The sequence below is a fragment of the Lethenteron reissneri genome, chromosome 67 (genome assembly GCF_015708825.2).
Source record: "Lethenteron reissneri isolate LAM-NWPU_2019-01 chromosome 67, ASM1570882v1, whole genome shotgun sequence".
Taxonomy (NCBI): Eukaryota; Metazoa; Chordata; class Hyperoartia; order Petromyzontiformes; family Petromyzontidae; genus Lethenteron; species Lethenteron reissneri.
This window is the reverse complement of record NC_083845.1, coordinates 5,463,221-5,484,379: the sequence shown is the minus strand read 5'-3', so window position 1 is coordinate 5,484,379 and position 21,159 is coordinate 5,463,221. Positions and strand designations below refer to the sequence as shown.

The 21,159-nt window shown below is 47.7% G+C and overlaps 2 protein-coding genes across 3 annotated transcripts; one reads left to right on the top strand and one right to left on the bottom strand.

The window, feature by feature from the left end:
- Nucleotides 1–3,489: 3,489 nt before the first annotated feature.
- Nucleotides 3,490–8,398, bottom strand: CDC26 (cell division cycle 26). The gene is made up of 2 exons (XM_061578798.1): nt 8,261–8,398; nt 3,490–5,734 (listed from the first exon to the last, which is right to left on the bottom strand). Exons 1-2 carry the CDS (start codon nt 8,339–8,341, stop codon nt 5,591–5,593), a joined length of 225 nt encoding a protein of 74 aa, XP_061434782.1. The 5' UTR covers nt 8,342–8,398; the 3' UTR covers nt 3,490–5,590.
- A 380-nt stretch (nt 8,399–8,778) lies between these two features.
- HDHD3 (haloacid dehalogenase like hydrolase domain containing 3) lies at nt 8,779–16,979 on the top strand. 2 transcript variants are annotated; one of them, XM_061578787.1, is made up of 4 exons: nt 8,779–8,796; nt 14,353–14,414; nt 15,123–15,435; nt 16,271–16,979. In XM_061578787.1, exons 2-4 carry the CDS (start codon nt 14,362–14,364, stop codon nt 16,658–16,660), a joined length of 756 nt encoding a protein of 251 aa, XP_061434771.1. In that variant the 5' UTR covers nt 8,779–8,796; nt 14,353–14,361; the 3' UTR covers nt 16,661–16,979. The 2 variants fall into 2 exon arrangements, with proteins under 2 accessions (XP_061434771.1, XP_061434770.1); XM_061578786.1 differs by having other exon boundaries at nt 8,796–8,912.
- Nucleotides 16,980–21,159: the final 4,180 nt, after the last annotated feature.

Below are 21,159 nucleotides of genomic sequence, written 5' to 3'. Positions count from 1 at the left end.
TAGCCCCACCCACCCCCCGCCTAGCCCCACCCACCCCCCACCTAGCCCCACCCACCCCCACCTAGCCCCACCCACCCCTCACCTAGCCCCACCCTCCGCCTAGCCCCACCCCGCCTATTTATTTATGTATTACCGGGTGGAGGGAATCCGATGAGCTATGAAGCTCTTTGCAACAGATTGTCCAGTAAGGGGGCCATGGGGGGAGGAGGGGGAGGTCAGAACGTCACAGAAACAAACACGTAAAAATGACAGGGATTCATCTTCTTGGTTCTTTCGGTAAAGTGACGTAGAAGGGAAATAATAAAATAATAAAAATAAAACATAATAAAATTATTCTCACGACGTTTCGGCCACAACGCAAGCAGCCGTCCTCAGGTGAAGAACAGGTCTGTCGAGAAGACAGAGTCTGCTGGCCGAAACGTCGTGAGAATTGTATTTTATTATGTTTAATTTTTTATTATTTTATTATTTCCATCCTACGTGACTTTTCTGTAAAGTCACGTAGAAGGGAAATAAAAAAAGTAATAAAACATAAAATGCTTTATTTTTATTATTTTATTATTTCCCTTCTAATAAAAAAAAGTAATAAAACATAAAATGCTTTATTTTTATTATTTTATTATTTTCCTTCTACGTGACTTTACTTTAGAAGGGAAATAATAAAATAATAAAACATTAAATGCTTTTATTTTATTATTTCCCTTCTACGTGACTTTGTGGATTCTAGTGATGTTCTAGAAGGGATAGAGAGCTGAGTGATGTGAATTCTAGTGATGTTCTAGAAGGGATAGGGAGATAATGTGAATTCTAGTGATGTTCTAGAAGGGATAGAGAGATAATGTGAATTCTAGTGATATTCTAGAAGGGATAGAGAGCTGAGTGATGTGAATTCTAGTGATGTTCTAGAAGGGATAGAGAGCTGAGTGATGTGAATTCTAGTGATGTTCTAGAAGGGATAGAGAGCTGAGTGATGTGAATTCTAGTGATGTTCTAGAAGGGATAGAGAGCTGAGTGATGTGAATTCTAGTGATGTTCTAGAAGGGATAGAGAGCTGAGTGATGTGAATTCTAGTGATGTTCTAGAAGGGATAGAGAGCTAAGTGATGTGAATTCTAGTGATGTTCTAGAAGAGATAGAGAGCTGAGTGATGTGAATTCTAGTGATGTTCTAGAAGGGATAGAGAGCTGAGTGATGTGAATTCTAGTGAAGTTCTAGAAGGGATAAAGAGATAATGTGAATTCTAGTGATGTTCTAGAAGGGATAGAGAGATAATGTGAATTCTAGTGATGTTCTAGAAGGGATATAGAGCTGAGTGATGTGAATTCTAGTGATGTTCTAGAAGGGATAGAGAGCTGAGTGATGTGAATTCTAGTGATGTTCTAGAAGGGTTAGAGAGCTGAGTGATGTGAATTCTAGTGATGTTCTCGAAGGGCTAGAGAGATAATGGGAATTTTAACCACGTTCTTGAAGGGCTAGAGAGCTGAGTGATGTGAATTATAGTGATGTTCTAGAAGGGCTAGAGAGCTGAGTGATGTGAATTCTAGTGATGTTCTAGAAGGGATAGAGAGCTGAGTGATGTGAATTATAGTGATGTTTTAGAAGGGCTAGAGAGATAATGGGAATTCTAATCATTTTCAAGAAGGGCTGGAGAGCAGAGTGATGCGAATTCTAGTGATGTTCTAGAAGGGATAGAGAGATAATGGGAGTTTTAACCACGTTCTTGAAGGGCTAGAGAGCTGAGTGATGTGAATTCTAGTGATGTTCTCGAAGGGCTAGAGAGATAATGGGAATTTTAACCACGTTCTTGAAGGGCTAGAGAGCTGAGTGATGTGAATTCTAGTGATGTTCTAGAAGGGCTAGAGAGCTGAGTGATGTGAATTCTAGTGATGTTCTAGAAGGGATAGAGAGCTGAGTGATGTGAATTCTAGTGATGTTCTAGAAGGGATAGAGAGCTGAGTGATGTGAATTCTAGTGATGTTCGAGAAGGGATAGAGAGCTGAGTGATGTGAATTCTAGTGATGTTCGAGAAGGGATAGAGAGCTGAGTGATGTGAATTCTAGTGATGTTCTAGAAGGGATAGAGAGCTGAGTGATGTGAATTCTAGTGATATTCCAGAAGGGCTAGAGAGCTGAGTGATGTGAATTCTAGTGATGTTCTAGAAGGGATAGAGAGCTGAGTGATGTGAATTCTAGTGATGTTCTAGAAGGGATAGAGAGCTGAGTGATGTGAATTCTAGTGATGTTCTAGAAGGGATAGAGAGCTGAGTGATGTGAATTCTAGTGATGTTCTAGAAGGGATAGAGAGCTGAGTGATGTGAATTCTAGTGATGTTCTAGAAGGGATAGAGAGCTGAGTGATGTGAATTCTAGTGAAGTTCTAGAAGGGATAGAGATAATGTGAATTCTAGTGATGTTCTAGAAGGGATAGAGAGATAATGTGAATTCTAGTGATGTTCTAGAAGGGATATAGAGCTGAGTGATGTGAATTCTAGTGATGTTCTAGAAGGGATAGAGAGCTGAGTGATGTGAATTCTAGTGATGTTCTAGAAGAGATAGAGAGCTGAGTGATGTGAATTCTAGTGATGTTCTAGAAGGGTTAGAGAGCTGAGTGATGTGAATTATAGTGATGTTTTAGAAGGGCTAGAGAGATAATGGGAATTCTAATCATTTTCAAGAAGGGCTGGAGAGCGGAGTGATGTGAATTCTAGTGATGTTTTAGAAGGGCTAGAGAGATAATGGGAATTCTAATAATTTTCAAGAAGGGCTGGAGAGCTGAGTGATGCGAATTCTAGTGATGTTCTAGAAGGGATAGAGAGATAATGGGAGTTTTAACCATATTCCAGAAGGGCTGGAGAGCTGAGTGATGTGAATTTATTCTACTAATGGACTGTCAGGTGGTGGCAGGTTTAACAACACATTTATATTAACGCAATCTACAAAAACAAAAACCTCTCCTCTGGATATTCTGGACTATTTTAACCGGATCTGCAGCACAGAGCTGAAAGCCCTTTGGTGGAAGGCGTTGGAATACAAGAGGCTAAACGGTCACCGCTTTTTGCTGACCATGCAGCGTTAATAGGCGGTGAATAGGCAGACATACAGGGGGGGGGGGCGGACTTCAGACGCAACCACGCATATAGATTGCTGCTCAGAAAAGAAGACAACGTATGATCATCATCATCATCATGGCTTGGCTTCGCGAACGAAGATCTAGGAAGGACATCCACGTCTTCTGCAGGCACGCTGGTGGCTGAAGAGGCCTATGTGGGACAAGCAGGTCCTGCCACAACAGCTGCAAGTATAGGTCTGATCTGGGATGGGTGCTGAGGGATCATGGTTCATCCTCCTCCTCCTTTTGTCCTCCATTCGGGCCCTGCGGGTATCTTCTAAGAAGGCGGTGGCTTGGTGGACTGTGTGCCGCCAGGAGTTGCGATCAGCTGCTTGTGTTGCCCACTGACGGTGATCGATGCAGCAAGCAGTGAGGCACAGACATTCGCGTTTACGTTACTTTATTTTGTTGGATCACAGTCAACGCCCACCGCCCGCCACTTCCCCCCGCCTCCTTATAACAGCGGCCAAATACTCGAAAACGCGTGACGTTAGATTCTAAAAGTGGCGGGGGGAAAAAACCAGAGGGCACGGAAAAAAAATCTACGTTACCACGGGGCGAGAGAGACACAAACTCCAAATATACAGCAGCAGGCGTCGGGCTTGAACCCACGCTCTCCTCGATATATCAGGCGACGTAGTCAACATCTCCTAGCCACCGTGATGACGATGAGAGACGCAAATTCCAAATATACAGCAGGCGTCAGGGTCGGGATTGAACCCACGACCTCCTGCATACCAGGCGACGTAGTCAACATCTCCTAGCCACCGTGATGACGATAAACAAGACACGCAGAGTCCAAATATACAGCAGGCGTCAGGGTCGGGATTGAACCCACGACCTCCCGTATACACCAGGCGAGGGAGTTAAACATCTCCTAGCCACCACGATGCCATTTGTGTTTTCAGCTCTTTGCATACGAAACGCGATTGCGTATTTGCAAAATAGCCATTGTTGTCTTCTTGGTTCTTTCGGTAAAGTCACGTAGAATGGAAATAATAAAATAATAAAAATAAAACATAATAAAATAATTCTCACGACGTTTCGGCCACAACGCAAGCAGCCGTCCTCAGGTGGAGAACAGGTCTGTCGAGGAGACAGCTTGCGTTGTGGCCGAAACGTCGTGAGAATCATTTTATTGTTTTATTTTTATTATTTTATTATTTCCCTTCTACGTGACTTTACCGAAAGAACCAAGAATATGAATCTGCAGTCACGAAAGCTTTAAATCGAAATTTAAGTTCTCGCAAGCTCGTCATTTCTTTCAAAACGAATTTCTTTCGAACTGATTTTTGCGTATTCTTGGTTCTTTCAGTAAAGTCACGTAGAAGGGAAATAATAAAATAATATAATATAAATTATTACTTCCATTCTACGTGACTTTACCGAAAGAACCAAGAAGATGAATCCCTGCAGTCACGAAAGCTTTAAATCGAAATGTAGCCATTGTTGCTCCAGTTTTCTGCGCCTCGTAGAAGGTTGTGAAGACAACGACTCCTTGATGGCGAGAGACGGGGAAGTCGTCACAGCAGCGCGCGACTTGTGGAAGACGACGCGAAAGATGTCATACCGCATCAACCCACACGGTTTACCCCGTATTCTTGTGCAGGGAAAACTGGGGTTTTCAGGTCCAAACGGCGTACAGCCGTTTCAATACGGCCAACAACTTTTGCTTGTCTATTTGTTTGTGTTTCTCCCTCGTGATGGGACTTTGTAGGATGAACGTTGAGATTTAAAAGTGGCAAGGGGGGTGACCAGTAAAATCTGAACTGGTCTGTAACAAGGTGGGACACTGATAAGGGGTTGTGAGTGTAGTGGTGAGTGTAGTAGTGAGTGTAGTGGTGATTGTCGATTTGTGTTTCTCCCTCGTGATGGGACTTTGTAGGATGAACGTTGAGATTTAAAAGGGGCAAGGGGGGGTGACCAGTAAAGTCTGAACTGGTCAGTAACAAGGTGGGACACTAATAAGTGGGGGGGGGGGGTGTTGTGACAGGTGTGAGAATCTCCCAACTGCGTCGACGGTCGTGACCGCGTGCGCCGCCGCCGTCACAGCCACTGTCGTCACGGCGTGCTGTCGTCACAGCGTGCTGTCGTCACATCCGCTGTCGTCACAGCGTGCTGTCGTCACAGCGTGCTGTCGTCACATTCGCTGTCGTTACAGCGTGCTGTCGTCACATCCACTGTCGTCACAGCGTGCTGTCGTCACAGCGTGCTGTCGTCACAGCGTGCTGTCGTCACAGCCACTGTCGTCACAGCGTGCTGTCGTCACATCCGCTGTCGTCACAGCGTGCTGTCGTCACAGCGTGCTGTCGTCACATCCACTGTCGTCACAGCGTGCTGTCGTCACAGCGTGCTGTCGTCACATCCGCTGTCGTCACAGCGTGCTGTCGTCACAGCGTGCTGTCGTCACAGCGTGCTGTCGTCACAGCCACTGTCGTCACAGCGTGCTGTCGTCACATCCGCTGTCGTCACAGCGTGCTGTCGTCACAGCGTGCTGTCGAGCGGCGCCGCCGCCTTGGGCAGGGGGTTGTAACCGATCCGCTCGTTGAACGACTTCTGCCTCGCGTCTCGCGACGTCGTCGGAGTTTCGGCGCCTCCCGCCGACGTGTCAAGGCGCTCCCTGCGAGCCTGGACCCCACCGGCGGGGAGGAATACACGAGACGTGAAGGGTTTGGGCCATCAGCCGATTACACTGGTCAACAAAAAAAAACATTTTTTTCTGGCCTGGACTTTTGCAGCTGTTTTAGACTAGTTTCAGGGTGCCGATTCCAAATCTGATCTCAGATTTGCTCTATCACATCTCATTTTTATGCTATCAGCATACCCCATTTTCATTGATTTTACCCGAAATTAACTGTCACTTATGATTGCAAGTTGTTGCGAGTCAGTGACTGCTTTAGTGTTAAAATATGGCGCTGTATTTTTAGGATGGTGTGTTTATAATATCATTTTATGTAGATATCCACATTAATTTAATATTTTTCTTCCGCAGTTTATATTGAAAATGCAATATTTGATATCTCAAAAACCTGATGTGATAGACAAAAACTTATGCTAGATTTGGAATCAGCACCCCAAAATTACCTTAAAACCGTTTGAATACCTTATGCCAGAAAAAGTGTGTTGACCAAGGTTAGATATATTTTTTTATTAAAATAAAAACTACGTAGAATTTGACTTAAAACTTTCGTGACTGCAGAAATTCATTTTCTTGGTTCTTTCGGTAAAGTCACGTTGATAGAAAATAAAATAAAAATTAAATTTTAAATAAGAGCAAAAAACCCAAGACGTTTCGATCGCAACACAAGCGGGCTTCATCTATGTGACTTCACCGAAAGAACCAAGAATACGTAAAAGACAATTCACTTATAACAACGTCCACAGCCGTTTGGCTGTCCGCCCGATGATGAAGCTGGTTGTAATTACTGGCGAAACGTCGTACTCCGATTGTAAATGTTGTGGATTTGCTCTCCAACACACCGGTGTGCTGTACTAGTATACTATACACTACACTAGATACTACACTACATACTACTACAGTATACACTACACTATATACTACACTATATACTACTACAGTAGACACTACACTACACTATATACTACTACAGTAGACACTACACTACACTATATACTACTACAGTATACACTACACTATACACTACTACAGTATACACTACACTATACACTACTACACTATACACTACTACACTATACACTACTACACTATACACTACTACACTATACACTACTACACTATAAACTACTACACTACACACTACTACACATATACACTAGTGCTGTACTAGTAACGAATTGGCACGTTCTGTTTTCGTGAAAAACCTTACTAATTGGCCGTGTCGGGTGGTGGCGGATTTAACGACACATTTATATTTACGCGATCTGGCACACAAAAAAAACATCAATAGATGATATTGGTCGTGAAAGCCTACTGCGTGTTAAAGTTATAACGACGTATTAACCTTACATCGTTGTGATCGTTCTCGCCTAGATTCGCTACCGGGAAAGGTGAACTATGCCCGGCGAAGCGACTAGGCCTCAAGACCCCGAGGCCGTTCTCGCCTAGATTCGCTACCGGGAAAGGTGAACTATGCCCGGCGAGACAACTAGGCCTCAAGACCCCGAGGCCCTTCTCGCCTAGATTCGCTACCGGGAAAGGTGAACTATGCCCGGCGAGGCAACTAGGCCTCAAGACCACGAGGTCGTTCTTGCCTAGATTCCCTACCGGGAAAGGTGAACTATGCCCGGCGAGGCAACTAGGCCTCAAGACACCGAGACCGTTCTTGCCTAGATTCGCTACCGGGAAAGGTGAACTATGCCCGGCGAGACAACTAGGCCTCAAGACCCCGAGGCCCTTCTCGCCTAGATTCGCTACCGGGAAAGGTGAACTATGCCCGGCGAGGCAACTAGGCCTCAAGACCACGAGGTCGTTCTTGCCTAGATTCCCTACCGGGAAAGGTGAACTATGCCCGGCGAGGCAACTAGGCCTCAAGACACCGAGACCGTTCTTGCCTAGATTCGCTACCGGGAAAGGTGAACTATGCCCGGCGAGGCAACTAGGCCTCAAGACCCCGAGGCCCTTCTCGCCTAGATTCGCTACCGGGAAAGGTGAACTATGCCCGGCGAGGCGACTAGGCCTCAAGACCCCGAGGTCGTTCTCGCCTAGATTCGCTACCGGGAAAGGTGAACTATGCCCGGCGAGGCGACTAGGCCTCAAGACCCCGAGACCGTTCTCGCCTAGATTCCCTACCGGGAAAGGTGAACTGTGCCCGGCGAGGCAACTAGGCCTCAAGACCCCGAGACCGTTCTCGCCTAGATTCGCTACCGGGAAAGGTGAACTATGCCCGGCGAGGCAACTAGGCCTCAAGACCACGAGATCGTTCTTGCCTAGACCCCGAGGTCCTTCTCGCCTAGATTCCCTACCGGGAAAGGTAAACTATGCCCGGCGAGGCGACTAGGCCTCAAGACCCCGAGGCCCTTCTCGCCTAGATTCGCTACCGGGAAAGCTGAACTATGCCCGGCGGGGCAACTAGGCCTCAAGACCCCTCCTCGAGAAAAACGCGTTACAGCGACCCACGCAACCCCGGGAGGGAAGTAGTTAGAGAAGGGAGACACCGGGACCAGGACTCGAACCTCGATTTCCTTCTTCACGGCCTCGAACTCCTCCAGATCCTCCAGCTTCAACTCCAGCCGCGTCGGTCGCCTGCGGATCATCGCTGATCGGTTACCGCGTTCACTTTGATTTGCGAAATGCGATTCGATTCCTGAGCGCTTGATCGCGTTTGTCGATTTCCCATTGGCTTAACACACAGACGATTCTTATTGACTCACACTCAAACGATTCCCCAATTGGTTTAACACACAAACGATTCCTATTGACTCAACACTCAACGATTCCTTTTGCATGAAAGATAATTCCCATTGGCTGAACACGCACAAACGATTCTTATTAACCTAACGCGCAAACGATTCCAGGTTAGCGCTTAACACGCAAACGATTCCATCATTGACTCAACACGCAAACGATACCCCTAACAACTTGAGAATCGATTCGGAAGGTACGTAGTGAGTGAATGGGAATCGAATGACATAAATAAAAATTCACACGAATCGATTCCTGGGGGGGGGGGGGGCGGGGCTAGGCGGCACACGTGGGTTTCTGCCAACAGGTACAGTAGTGCTACAGTGCGAAACACGCGTGGCTTGTATGTAGCGAAGTTTTGCAGTAAAACTAAACAAATTAAACATTTTAGAGTCTCAAGACACGCGGTAAAACATCTCACAAGTAGGCTTTCGCGACCAAGATTCGTAATAAATGATTTGGGGGGAAGGGGGGCGATCGTGATTAGCTGACACAGACGTACGCGATCTAACCTTTAACAACAAAACGTTGAGCGGTGTTTTGAAAAGAAAGAAATAAACGCATCACGATCATCGGCAACTGTGAACCTCCCCCTCCCCCAATCGTCGTAACGCTGCCACGGTGTTTGAATGATAAATTGGTCCAAAAGTAGCCGGTTTCTTAAATCTCGCTCCCTTCCCACCTCCCTGAGCCTCCTGTCATCATCACAGTGGCTAGGAGATGTTGACTACCTCGCCTGGTGTGCAGGAGGTCGTGGGATCGATCCTGACGCCTGCTGCTGTATAGTTGGAGTTTGTGTCTCTCATCATCATCACGGTGGCTAGGAGATGTTAACTACCTCGCCTGGTGTACAGGAGGTCGTCGGTTTGATCCCGATCTAGACGCCTGCTGCTGTGTATTTGGAGTTTGCGTCTCTCATCATCATCACGGTGGCTAGGAGATGTTAACTACCTCGCCTGGTGTACAGGAGGTCGTGGGTTTGATCCCGACCCTGACACCTGCTGCTGTATATTTGGAGTTTGTGTGTCTCTCATCATCATCACGGTGGCTAGGAGATGTTAACTACCTCGCCTGGTATGCAGGAGGTCGTGGGTTCCATCGTGACCCTGACGCCTGCTGCTGTATATTTGGAGTCTGCTTCTCTCTCTTCCCGTGATCGCGTGGATTTTTCTCCGGGTCTTCCGGTTTTTCTCCCTCCACATTTCTAATCAACGTCACGCGTTCAGAGAGAGTTTCACAGCTGCTATAAATGTCCACGATGACGAACTATCATTTGGTGTGCCAAGGTATCTACAGGGCCTGACCTAGTAATATAAAATAATAAAATGATCGTGGCTTGGGATTATCCTAGCAGCAAAAGTAGCTACATATGTAGCTACGTGCCCCGCACTTTCAAGGGCCCCGCGTTAAATGCTTTCAAGCTATCAATTCCGGATCAGTGATTCTTGCACTTGCTCTATTGCTATAGTACTATACCGCCTTCAACTTTTATGAACGACTGGGTGTTTAAGGTTATTGATTTGTCGTGTTTTCTGGCTGCATAGCAAATGAAAAAATACAATTTTTTTACTGTGCAAGTTTTAAAAGTTACGTGTTTTAATATTTGTGTTTTTTTTTTATTAAATCCTTTATATTAAGTTCGCTTGCTTGCTTGCTTGCGTGCTTGCTTGCTTGCTTACGACCGTGCAAATCTTTCGGTCGTTTCTTAACCCACTTCCCGTGATCCAATCGAGCTGACATTTTGCACACAGACTTGTTGTGCGAGACAATTAATGTTCGTGAAAAAACATTTCCAAAATTTTACACTTTTTAGGAACAAAAAATTATATGTAATTACCAATTGCTTAATGGTGCCAAGCAATCATCTGACCCATAGGTGGCAGCCATCTCAAGCCAGAGGATGAGAGGACTCGAGCCGCCACGCATATAAAGGATTTAGAGTGAAAAACTTTGTTTTTACGGGTTATACTTATTATTATTAGGGTCTCTTTATAACATATGCTACAGGCCCCACACTAATTTAATCCTGGACTGGGCTTGGGTTGATCGTGGCCGATGCTTACGCCGCTCAGCGGTCGGAATATCGCGAATTCAAATCCTCGGGGGTGGGCAGGAGGATGGTTGACCCAGCCCCATCATCCATCCCATTGAAAAAAAATTAACCCGTAAAAACAAAGTTTTTCACTATAAATCCTTTATATGCGTGGCGGCTAGAGTCCTCTCGTCCTCTGGCTTGAGATGGCTGCCACCTATGGGTCAGATGATTGCCTGCCACCATTAAGCAATTGGTAATTACATATAATTTTTTGTTTCCTAAAAAGTGTAAAATTTTGGAAAAAAAATTTCACGAAAATAAATTGTCACGCACAACGAGTCTGTGTGAAAAATGTCAGCTCGATTGGATCACGGGAAGTGGGTTAAAAAATGACCGAAAGATTTGCACGGTCGTAAGCAAGCAAGCACGCAAGCAAGTGAACTTAATATAAATGATTTAAAAATCATCACCCCTGTATTTTGGAAAGTCCAGCGTGGTTTCATGGGTTGGCCTGTCTCTACTAAAGGGACGTGGACATTTTTACCAAATGGCTCGGAACAGGAGATGAACACCGATGCATAATTCTAGATTTGAAGCTTTCGTGACTGCAAGGATTCATATTCTTAGGTTTTTTCGGTAAAGTCACGTAGGTAAAAAATTAAAATTAATAAAAATAAAATAAAAATCACGACGTTTCGGAGGCAACACAAGCTTCCACCTGAAGACGGAAGCTTGTGTTGCCTCCGAAACGTCATGATTTTATTTTTATTTAACTTTTATTAATTTTAATTTTTTACCTACGTGACTTTACCGAAAGAACCTAAGAATACCGATGCATGAATGCTCTTTTTAAAAATCCTTTATATTAAGTTCCCTTGCTTGCTTGCTTGCGTACTTGCTTGCTTGCTTGCGTGCTTGCTTGCTTGCTTACGACCGTGCAAATCTTTCGGTCGGTTTTTTAACCCACTTCCCGTGATCCAATCGAGCTGACATTTTGCACACAGACTCGTTGTGCGTGACAATTAATGTTCGTGAAAACATTTTTTCCAAAATTTTACACTGTTTAGGGAAAAAAATTAAAATATTAAATTACCAATTGCTTAATGCTGGCAGACAATCATCTGACCCATAGGTGGCAGCCATCTCAAGCCAGAGGACGAGAGGACTCTAGCCGCCACGCATATTAAGGATTTAGAGTGAAAAACTTTGTTTTTACGGGTTATACTTGTTGTTAGCTGCATACCACTTTGTTATGATGGTGAACAGCACTTTCCCTGGCAGGGCTGTTAAAAAAAAGGTGTCAGTTTTGTTGCCAGATAGAAGGGTAAAAAACCAATTATCATATTTTTACTGGCAAATGAGGTTCCCATAGTGTAAATGCTTACCCCGAGCTCTCATACTCTGATGGTGCATTGTCTTTGAGTTGTGCGCCTTTTGGCGTCATCTGGTCCAACACCATGTGAGACTAGGCTCTAAGGAAAGCTGTCTCGGGTGTGGACCAATCAACTTCAAGGACAGTGCACATTATCAGAGTTATGTCTTTTGTTTGTATTACGACTGCAGGTATTGCGGTCTATGCAAACATGACTCCTTGTAAAAAGGTGTCACTTTTGTTGCCAGATAGAAGGGTAAAAAAAACAATTATCAGGTCTGTTAAAGTTCACACGGTGGTCGGGGATCTTTGTGTGTGTGTCGTGTGTGTGTGTGTCTCTGTGTGTGTGTGTCTCTGTGTGTGTGTGTCTCTGTGTCTGTGTGTGTGTCTCTGTGTGTGTGTCTGTGCGTGTGTGTGTGTCTCTGTGTGTGTGTGTGTCTCGTGTGTGTGTGTCTCTGTGTGTGTGTGTGTCTCTGTGTGTGTGTCTCGTGTGTGTGTCTCGTGTGTGTGTGTGTCTGTGTGTGTGTGTGTCTCGTGTGTGTGTGTCTCTGTGTGTGTGTGTCTCTGTGTGTGTGTGTGTCTCGTGTGTGTGTGTCTCTGTGTGTGTGTGTGTCTCTGTGTGTGTGTCTCTGTGTGTGTGTGTGTGTCTGTGTGTGTGTGTGTCTCTGTGTGTGTGTGTCTCTGTGTGTGTGTGTGTCTCTGTGTGTGTGTGTGTCTCTGTGTGTGTGTGTGAGTCTCTGGCTGTGTGTGTGTGTCTGTGTGTGTGTGTGTCTCTGTGTGTGTGTGTGTCTCTGTGTGTGTGTGTGTCTGTGTGTGTGTGTGTCTCTGTGTGTGTGTGTGTCTCTGTGTGTGTGTGTCTCGTGTGTGTTGTGTCTCTGTGTGTGTGTGTCTCTGTGTGTGTGTGTGTCTCTGTGTGTGTGTGTGTGGTCTCTGTGTGTGTGTTGTTGTGTCTCGTGTGTGTGTGTGTCTGTGTGGGTGTGTGTCTCGTGTGTGTGTGTGTGTGTCTCTGTGTGTGTGTGTCTCTGTGTGTGTGTCTCATGTGTGTGTGTGTGTCTCGTGTGTGTGTGTGTCTGTGTGTGTGTGTGTCTCGTGTGTGTGTGTGTGTCTCTGTGTGTGTGTGTCTCTGTGTGTGTGGTGTCTCGTGTGTGTGTGTCTGTGTGTGTGTGTCGTGTGTGTGTGTGTGTCTCTGTGTGTGTGTGTCTCTGTGTGTGTGTCTCATGTGTGTGTGTGTCTCGTGTGTGTGTGTTCTGTGTGTGTGTGTGTCTCGTGGTGTGTGTGTCTCGTGTGTGTGTGTGTCTCTGTGTGTGTGTCTCTGTGTGTGTGTGTCTGTGCGTGTGTGTGTGTCTCTGTGTGTGTGTGTCTGTGTGTGTGTCTCTGTGTGTGTGTGTGTCTCTGTGTGTGTGTGTCTCTGTGTGTGTGTGTGTCTCTGTGTGTGTGTCTCTGTGTGTGTGTGTCTCTGTGTGTGTGTGTCTCGTGTGTGTGTGTGTCTCTGTGTGTGTGTCTCTGTGTGTGTGTGTGTCTCTGTGTGTGTGTGTGTGTCTCTGTGTGTGTGTGTCTCTGTGTGTGTCTCATGTGTGTCTCGTGTGTGTGTGTGTCTGTGCGTGTGTGTGTCTCTGTGTGTGTGTGTGTGTCTGTGCGTGGTGTGAGTGTCTCTGTGTGTGTGTCTGTCTCGTGTGTGTGTCTCTGTGTGTGTGTGTGTGTCTCGTGTGTGTGTGTCTCTGTGTGTGTGTGAGTCTCTGTGTGTGTGTGTCTCTCTGTGTGTGTGTGTGTCTCTGTGTGTGTGTGTGTGTCTCTGTGTGTGTGTGTGAGTCTCGTGTGTGTGTGTGTGTGTCTCGTGTGTGTGTGTGTCTCTGTGTGTGTGTGTGTCTGTGCGTGTGTGTGTGTCTGTGTGTGTGGTGTCTGTGCGTGTGTGTGTGTCTCTGTGTCTGTGTGTGTCTCGGTGTGTGTGTGTGTCTCTGTGTGTGTGTGTGTGTCTCGTGTGTGTGAGTCTCTGGCTGTGTGTGTGAGTCTCTGTGTGTGTGTGTCTCTGGCTGTGTGTGTGTCTCTGTGTGTGTGTGTCTCTGTGTGTGTGTGAGTCTCTGTGTGTGTGTGTCTCTGTGTGTGTGTGTGTCTCTGGCTGTGTGTGTGAGTCTCTGTGTGTGTGTGAGTCTCTGTGTGTGTGTGTCTCTGTGTGTGTGTGTGTGTCTCGTGTGTGTGTGTGTCTCTGTGTGTGTGTGTGTGTCTCGTGTGTGTGTGTGTCTCTGTGTGTGTGTGTCTCGTGTGTGTGTGTGTCTGTGTGTGTCTGTGTGTGCGTGTGTGTGTCTCTGTGTGTGTGTGTGTCTCTGTGTGTGCGTGTGTGTGTCTCTGTGTGTGTGTGTCTCTGTGTGTGTGTGTGTCTCTCTGTGTGTGTCTCTCTGTGTGTGTGTGTCTGTGTGTGTGTGTGACTCTGTGTGTGTGTCTCTGTGTGTGTGTGTTAGGTGCAGGCAATGGCTTGCCGTCTCATCACCTGGGATGTAAAGGACACAATCTTGAGAGTCAGGTACGGGACTCACACGTCGCAACAAACATCGCAACGTAGGCGTGGGGTGTGGGTCTACGTACGGCCAAGTATTCTTGCTGACTGCACATTTATTTCATAAGTTTGCACCGTTTTCAATCCCTTCTGGAACGTGGTTGTTTTTATGCCGATTTGTATCGGGATGATTTTTATTTTTGGGTCGCTTCTAATTTGCTTCATTGCTGTTGTTTGTTGTTGTTGTGGTCTTCTTGGTTCTTTCGGTAAAGTCACGTAGAAGGGAAATAATAAAATAATAAAAATAAAACGTAATAAAATATAATTCTCACGACGTTTCGGCCACAACGCAAGCAGCCGTCCTCAGGTGAAGAACAGGGCTGTCGGGGAGACAGCGTCTGAAATGACGTCTTTCCGACAGACCTGTTCTTCACCTGAGGACGGCTGCTTGCGTTGTGGCCGAAACGTCGTGAGAATTGTATTTTATTGTTTTATTTTTATTATTTTATTATTTCCTTTCTACGTGACTTTATCGAAAGAACCAAGAAGATGAATCCCTGCAGTCGCGAAAGCTTTAAATGTTGTTGTTGTGTTTGCTTTTTGTAATTTTGGTGACTAAGAGCCATTCTTGCAAATGAGGTTTCATCCCGGCCTCTCGAGCTCCTACCTCGTCACGCAAAATCACCTCGAAATTTGATCCACTCACTCACTCCTCCCCCCGTGCCCACGTACCAGGTACTCGGTGGGGGAGCAGTACGCCCACGCCGCAAGGGAGTTGGGCGTGGGGGAGTTGGACCCCGAGTCCGTGGATCGCGTCTTCTCGCACACGCACGCGCGCTGGGCCCGTGCTCGCCCGGCCTACGGGGGCGGCCAGGGCCACGCGGCCGCATCGGCATCGACGGCAGCGGCGTCGGTGTCATCGTCGCAGAGATGGTGGCACGGCGTGGTGCGCGACACGTTTGCCGGGTGCGGCGTGCGCGATGATGCGATGCTGCACCGCCTCGCTCACCGCCTCTACCAAGACTTCTCCCACGAGAAGAACTGGGAGGTGAGGATGATGCATTGTTGTTGATGTTGTTAGCGTCTCGATTGAAAGCTTTTTCGTGACTGCAGGGATTGATCTTGGTTCTTTCGGTAAAGTCGCGTAGAAGGGAAATAATAAAATAATAAAAATAAAACAAAATAATTCTCACTGAGAATAAAAATGAAACGTAATAAAATGATTCTCACTGAGAATTATTGTATTATGTTTTATTTTTATTATTTTATTATTTCCCTTCTACGTGACTTTACCGAAAGAACCAAGAAGATAAATTTCGATTTAAAGTTTTCGTGACTGCAGGGATTCATCTTCTTGGTTCTTTCGGTAAAGTCACGTAGAATGGAAATAATAAAAGAATGAAATAAAACATTATAAAATAATTCACACGACGTTTCGGCCACAACGCAAGCAGCCGTCCTCAGGTGAAGACCAGGTCTGTCAGGGAGACAGCGTCATTCAGACGCTGTCTTTCCGACAGACCTGCTCTCCACCTGAGAATTATTTTATGATGTTTTATTTTTATTATTTTATTACTTCCACTCCACGTGACTTTACCGAAAGAACCAAGAAGATGAATCCCTGCAGTCACGAAAGCTTTAAATCGAAATCTGTGATAAGTTTATGAAAAATATACTTTGTGGTTCATCTTCTTGGTTCTTTCGTTAAAGTCACGCAGAACGGAACTATTTTATTATGTTTTATTTATTTTATTATTTCCCTTCTACGTGACTTTACCGAAAGAACCAAGAAGAAGCTTCTGCAAAGCTCAGCGAGGCCTTACCCGGTCGGTAAAACCGTAACAAATCTTTCTCGACTCCGCCCCTGACACCTGTCCCCCCAGGTGTTCCCGGACGCTCTGCGAACCCTTCGCCACTTCCACGCCCTCGGCATGCCCATGGGGGTCATCTCCAACTTCGACGGACGCCTCGACGCCCTCCTCCGCAGCTGCCGACTCCGACACTTCTTCCTCTTCGTGCTCACCGCCGACTCGCTCGCCGCCAAGCCCGACCCGCGCGCCTTCCGCGCAGCCCTGGCCGCCGGGGGAGCCGAGGAGCCGCACCTCGCCACCCACGTCGGGGACGACTTGGCCAACGACTACGCGGCTGCGCGCGCCGTGGGCATGAGGGCCAGGCTGCTGCTGAGGGGCGGAGCGCCGAGGCCCGCCGGGGCCGACCCGGCGCACGTCTTGCGCTCGCTCGACGAGCTGTGCGAGCGAGGGCCGGACGACTAGCAAGGCCGGGCCGCCCCCCCGCCGCCACCGGCCAGCCAAGTTGCTGGCGGTGTTGTTGTTCATCGCTAGGCCCCGTGGGCCACTGGTGGCCCATCTGGTGGCCTTTGCAGGTGGTGTGTGTGTGTGTGTCCCCCATCCCCCAACTCTTGAGTGACGAACACTGCTGTGTCGGCCATGCGGCGCGGCGGTGACGCAGTTGTTACCTCGATGTCACGGGCCAACGATCCCTTCACGTGGCGTGAAGAGGGGCCGTTTCCGAAAGTCTCACCGATTATATTTATATATTTTTGTTGTCTATTTAAAGCCACAGTGTTGCTGACGATGAATGCGCCGTGTGTTTTGGATTGCGAGCGATCGGGATTTGCGTGGGGTGGTTCTGCATCGGACCACCCAGGGTGTATTTAATTAGGGGAGTGCGGGGGTAGGGGGCGTTAGATCTCCAAGCGTGTTTTGAGTTGCACCAGAGCGAGATCTTGAGAGAGACGCCACCCCCAGGATGGGAGTCTCATTCGCGAGGGTGACATGGGTCACAGAAAACTACGAAACAAAAGCAACGGCAAAGATGCAACAAATATAAAATCGGAGCAAATCGGGAAAGGATGGTGCTTCTCTGTACTGAATGCGACAGTGGTTTTGCATCGGATGTCTTCTCCGTAAATACAGTGATACCCACAGACTCAACACTGCCCATAGACTCAACACTACCCATAGACTCAACACTACCCATAGACTCAACACTACCCATAGACTCAACACTGCCCATAGACTCAACACTGCCCATAGACTCAACACTGCCCATAGACTCAACACTGCCCATAGACTCAACACTGCCCATAGACTCAACACTGCCCATAGACTCAACACTGCCCATAGACTCAACACTGCCCATAGACTCAACACTGCCCATAGACTCACACTGCCCATAGACTCAACACTGCCCATAGACTCAACACTGCCCATAGACTCAACACTGCCCAGACTCAACACTGCCCATAGACTCAACACTGCCCATAGACTCAACACTGCCCAGACTCAACACTGCCCATAGACTCAACACTACCCATAGACTCAACACTGCCCATAGACTCAACACTGCCCAGACTCAACACTGCCCATAGACTCAACACTGCCCATAGACTCACACTGCCCATAGACTCAACACTGCCCATAGACTCAACACTACCCATAGACTCAACTACCCATAGACTCAACACTGCCCATAGACTCAACACTACCCATAGACTCAACACTACCCATAGACTCAACACTGCCCATAGACTCACACTGCCCATAGACTCAACACTACCCATAGACTCAACACTGCCCATAGACTCAACACTGCCCATAGACTCAACACTACCCATAGACTCAACACTGCCCATAGACTCAACACTGCCCATAGACTCAACACTACCCATAGACTCAACACTACCCATAGACTCAACACTGCCCATAGACTCAACACTGCCCATAGACTCAACACTACCCATAGACTCAACACTGCCCATAGACTCAACACTGCCCATAGACTCAACACTGCCCATAGACTCAACACTGCCCATAGACTCAACACTACCCATAGACTCAACACTGCCCATAGACTCAACACTGCCCATAGACTCAACACTACCCATACTCAACACTGCCCATAGACTCAACACTGCCCATAGACTCAACACTGCCCATAGACTCAACACTACCCATAGACTCAACACTGCCCATAGACTCAACACTGCCCATAGACTCAACACTGCCCATAGACTCAACACTACCCATAGACTCACACTACCCATAGACTCAACACTACCCATAGACTCAACACTACCCATAGACTCAACACTGCCCATAGACTCAACACTACCCATAGACTCAACACTACCCATAGACTCAACACTGCCCATAGACTCAACACTACCCACAGACTCAACACTGCCCATAGACTCACACTGCCCATAGACTCAACACTGCCCACTACTCAACACTACCCATAGACTCAACACTACCCATAGACTCAACACTACCCATAGACTCAACACTACCCATAGACTCAACACTGCCCATAGACTCAACACTACCCATAGACTCAACACTACCCATAGACTCAACACTGCCCATAGACTCAACACTGCCCATAGACTCAACACTACCCATAGACTCAACACTCCCATAGACTCAACACTGCCCATAGACTCAACACTGCCCATAGACTCAACACTACCCATAGACTCAACACTACCCATAGACTCAACACTGCCCATAGACTCAACACTACCCGACTCAACACTACCCATAGACTCAACACTACCCATAGACTCAACACTGCCCATAGACTCAACACTGCCCATACTCAACACTGCCCATAGACTCAACACTGCCCATAGACTCAACACTACCCATAGACTCAACACTGCCCATAGACTCAACACTGCCATAGACTCAACACTGCCCATAGACTCAACACTGCCCATAGACTCAACACTGCCCAGACTCAACACTGCCCATAGACTCAACACTGCCCATAGACTCAACACTGCCCATAGACTCAACACTGCCCATAGACTCAACACTGCCCATAGACTCAACACTGCCCATAGACTCAACACTGCCCATAGACTCAACACTGCCCATAGACTCAACACTGCCCATAGACTCAACACTGCCCATAGACTCAACACTGCCCAGACTCAACACTACCCACAGACTCAACACTACCCACAGACTCAACACTGCCCACAGACTCACCACCGCACCTCCGATTATCACGGTTGGCTGTGTACGGTGCGAAAGACGATCACCGTACAGTACACACACACACACACCTGTGGTTCCTCCACGTTTGTGAAACGCGTTTTGTATGAACGAGGCTGCTCCATCGAACTCGACATCATCACGGCTGTAGTGACTTTTAATTAATTGTCAATATAACATACAAAAATGTTTCCTCTGCACGTATATTCCACCGATTAGACCCCCAGGAATGCTTTATACATTCTAGATTTGAAGCTTTCGTGACTGCAAAGATTCATATTCTTAGGTTTTTTCGGTAAAGTCACGTAGGTAAAATTTTTTGTTATGCAGTCTATTCTTAGTCTTAAGCCTCACCTTACCATATTAATAAAAAGTGTGCCGTTCCTGGCCCTTCCCCCCTCAACCATTATATAAACGGAGTGGTAGCTCTTGTACTCTCTCATTTACTTGATACAGCTGTCGTGGCTGTGACGGTTCCACCTGAAGACGGAGACTTGTGTTGCTTCCGAAACGTCGTGATTTTTAATTTTGTTTTATTTTACTTTTATTAATTTAATTTTTTTACCTACGTGACTTTACCGAAAAAACCTAAGAATATGCTTTATAAATGATGGCACAAGCGACCTCAAAACTCCACTTCCCCTCCCTGCATCCTTCGCAGTGCGTAGAACTTCTTTCGCGCCCTACGTAGCCAACCGTGCTAATCGCAGGCCCGCGTTTAAAAATCCAGATTGAAAACTCGCGTCTGTGAAACCGCTTTGTGCGTTTGGTTTGTTGTCCTTCCCCTGCACGGTTGGTCACGTACGGTGCGAAAGAAGTTCGACACACACACGTTACACAGACGCTGGATGCACCGCAAGCTCTAAGCTGGGTCCCCCCTTGGGGTAAGCGAGAGACTCCGATCTTGAGGCGACGTCACGGCCACGTCACGGCGACGTCACGGCGTAGTCACGGTGACGTCATGGCCTGTCAGGGCAACGTCACGGCGTTGTCATGGCGACGTCATGGCATCAGGGCGACGTCGGGGCGTGTCACGGCGACGTCACGGTCTGTCAGGGTGTCGTCACGGCGACATCGTCACGGCGACGTCACGGCGATGTCACGGCGACGCTCGCCTTGCGTGAAGGATTTCGCGCCGTGCAGAATGGCCGCCGGCTTGCATACCCAGGAGAATCCTCTCGCCCCGGCTCGCTGCCGTGCACTTTCCTCGGCAAGGAGCGTAAACCGTCGTCACGCGACACTCCGCGTCATCCTCGCCGCCGCAGCAGCGGCAGCAGCAGCGGCGGCGGCGGCGGCAGCAGCAGCAGCAGAAGCAGCAGCAGAAGCAGCAGCAGAAGCAGCAGCAGAAGCAGCAGCAGAAGCAGCAGCAGAAACAGCAGCAGCAGCAGTAGTAGCAGCAGCAGCAGAAGCAGCAGCAGAAGCAGCAGCAGCAGCAGAAGCAGCAGCAGCAGAAGCAGCGGCAGAAGCAGCAGCGGCAGAAGCAGCGGCAGAAGCAGCAGCAGCAGCAGAAGCAGCAGCAGCAGAAGCTGCAACAACAGCAGCAGCAGAAGCAGCAGCAGCAGAAGCAGCGGCAGAAGCAGCGGCAGCAGCAGCAGAAGCAGCAGCAGCAGCAGAAGCAGCGGCAGAAGCAGCAGCAGCAGCAGCAGCAAAAGCAGCGGCAGCAGCAGCAGAAGCAGCGGCAGAAGCAGCAGCAGCGGCAGCGGCAGCAGCAGCGGCAGAAGCAGCAGCAGCAGCAGCAGAAGCAGCGGCAG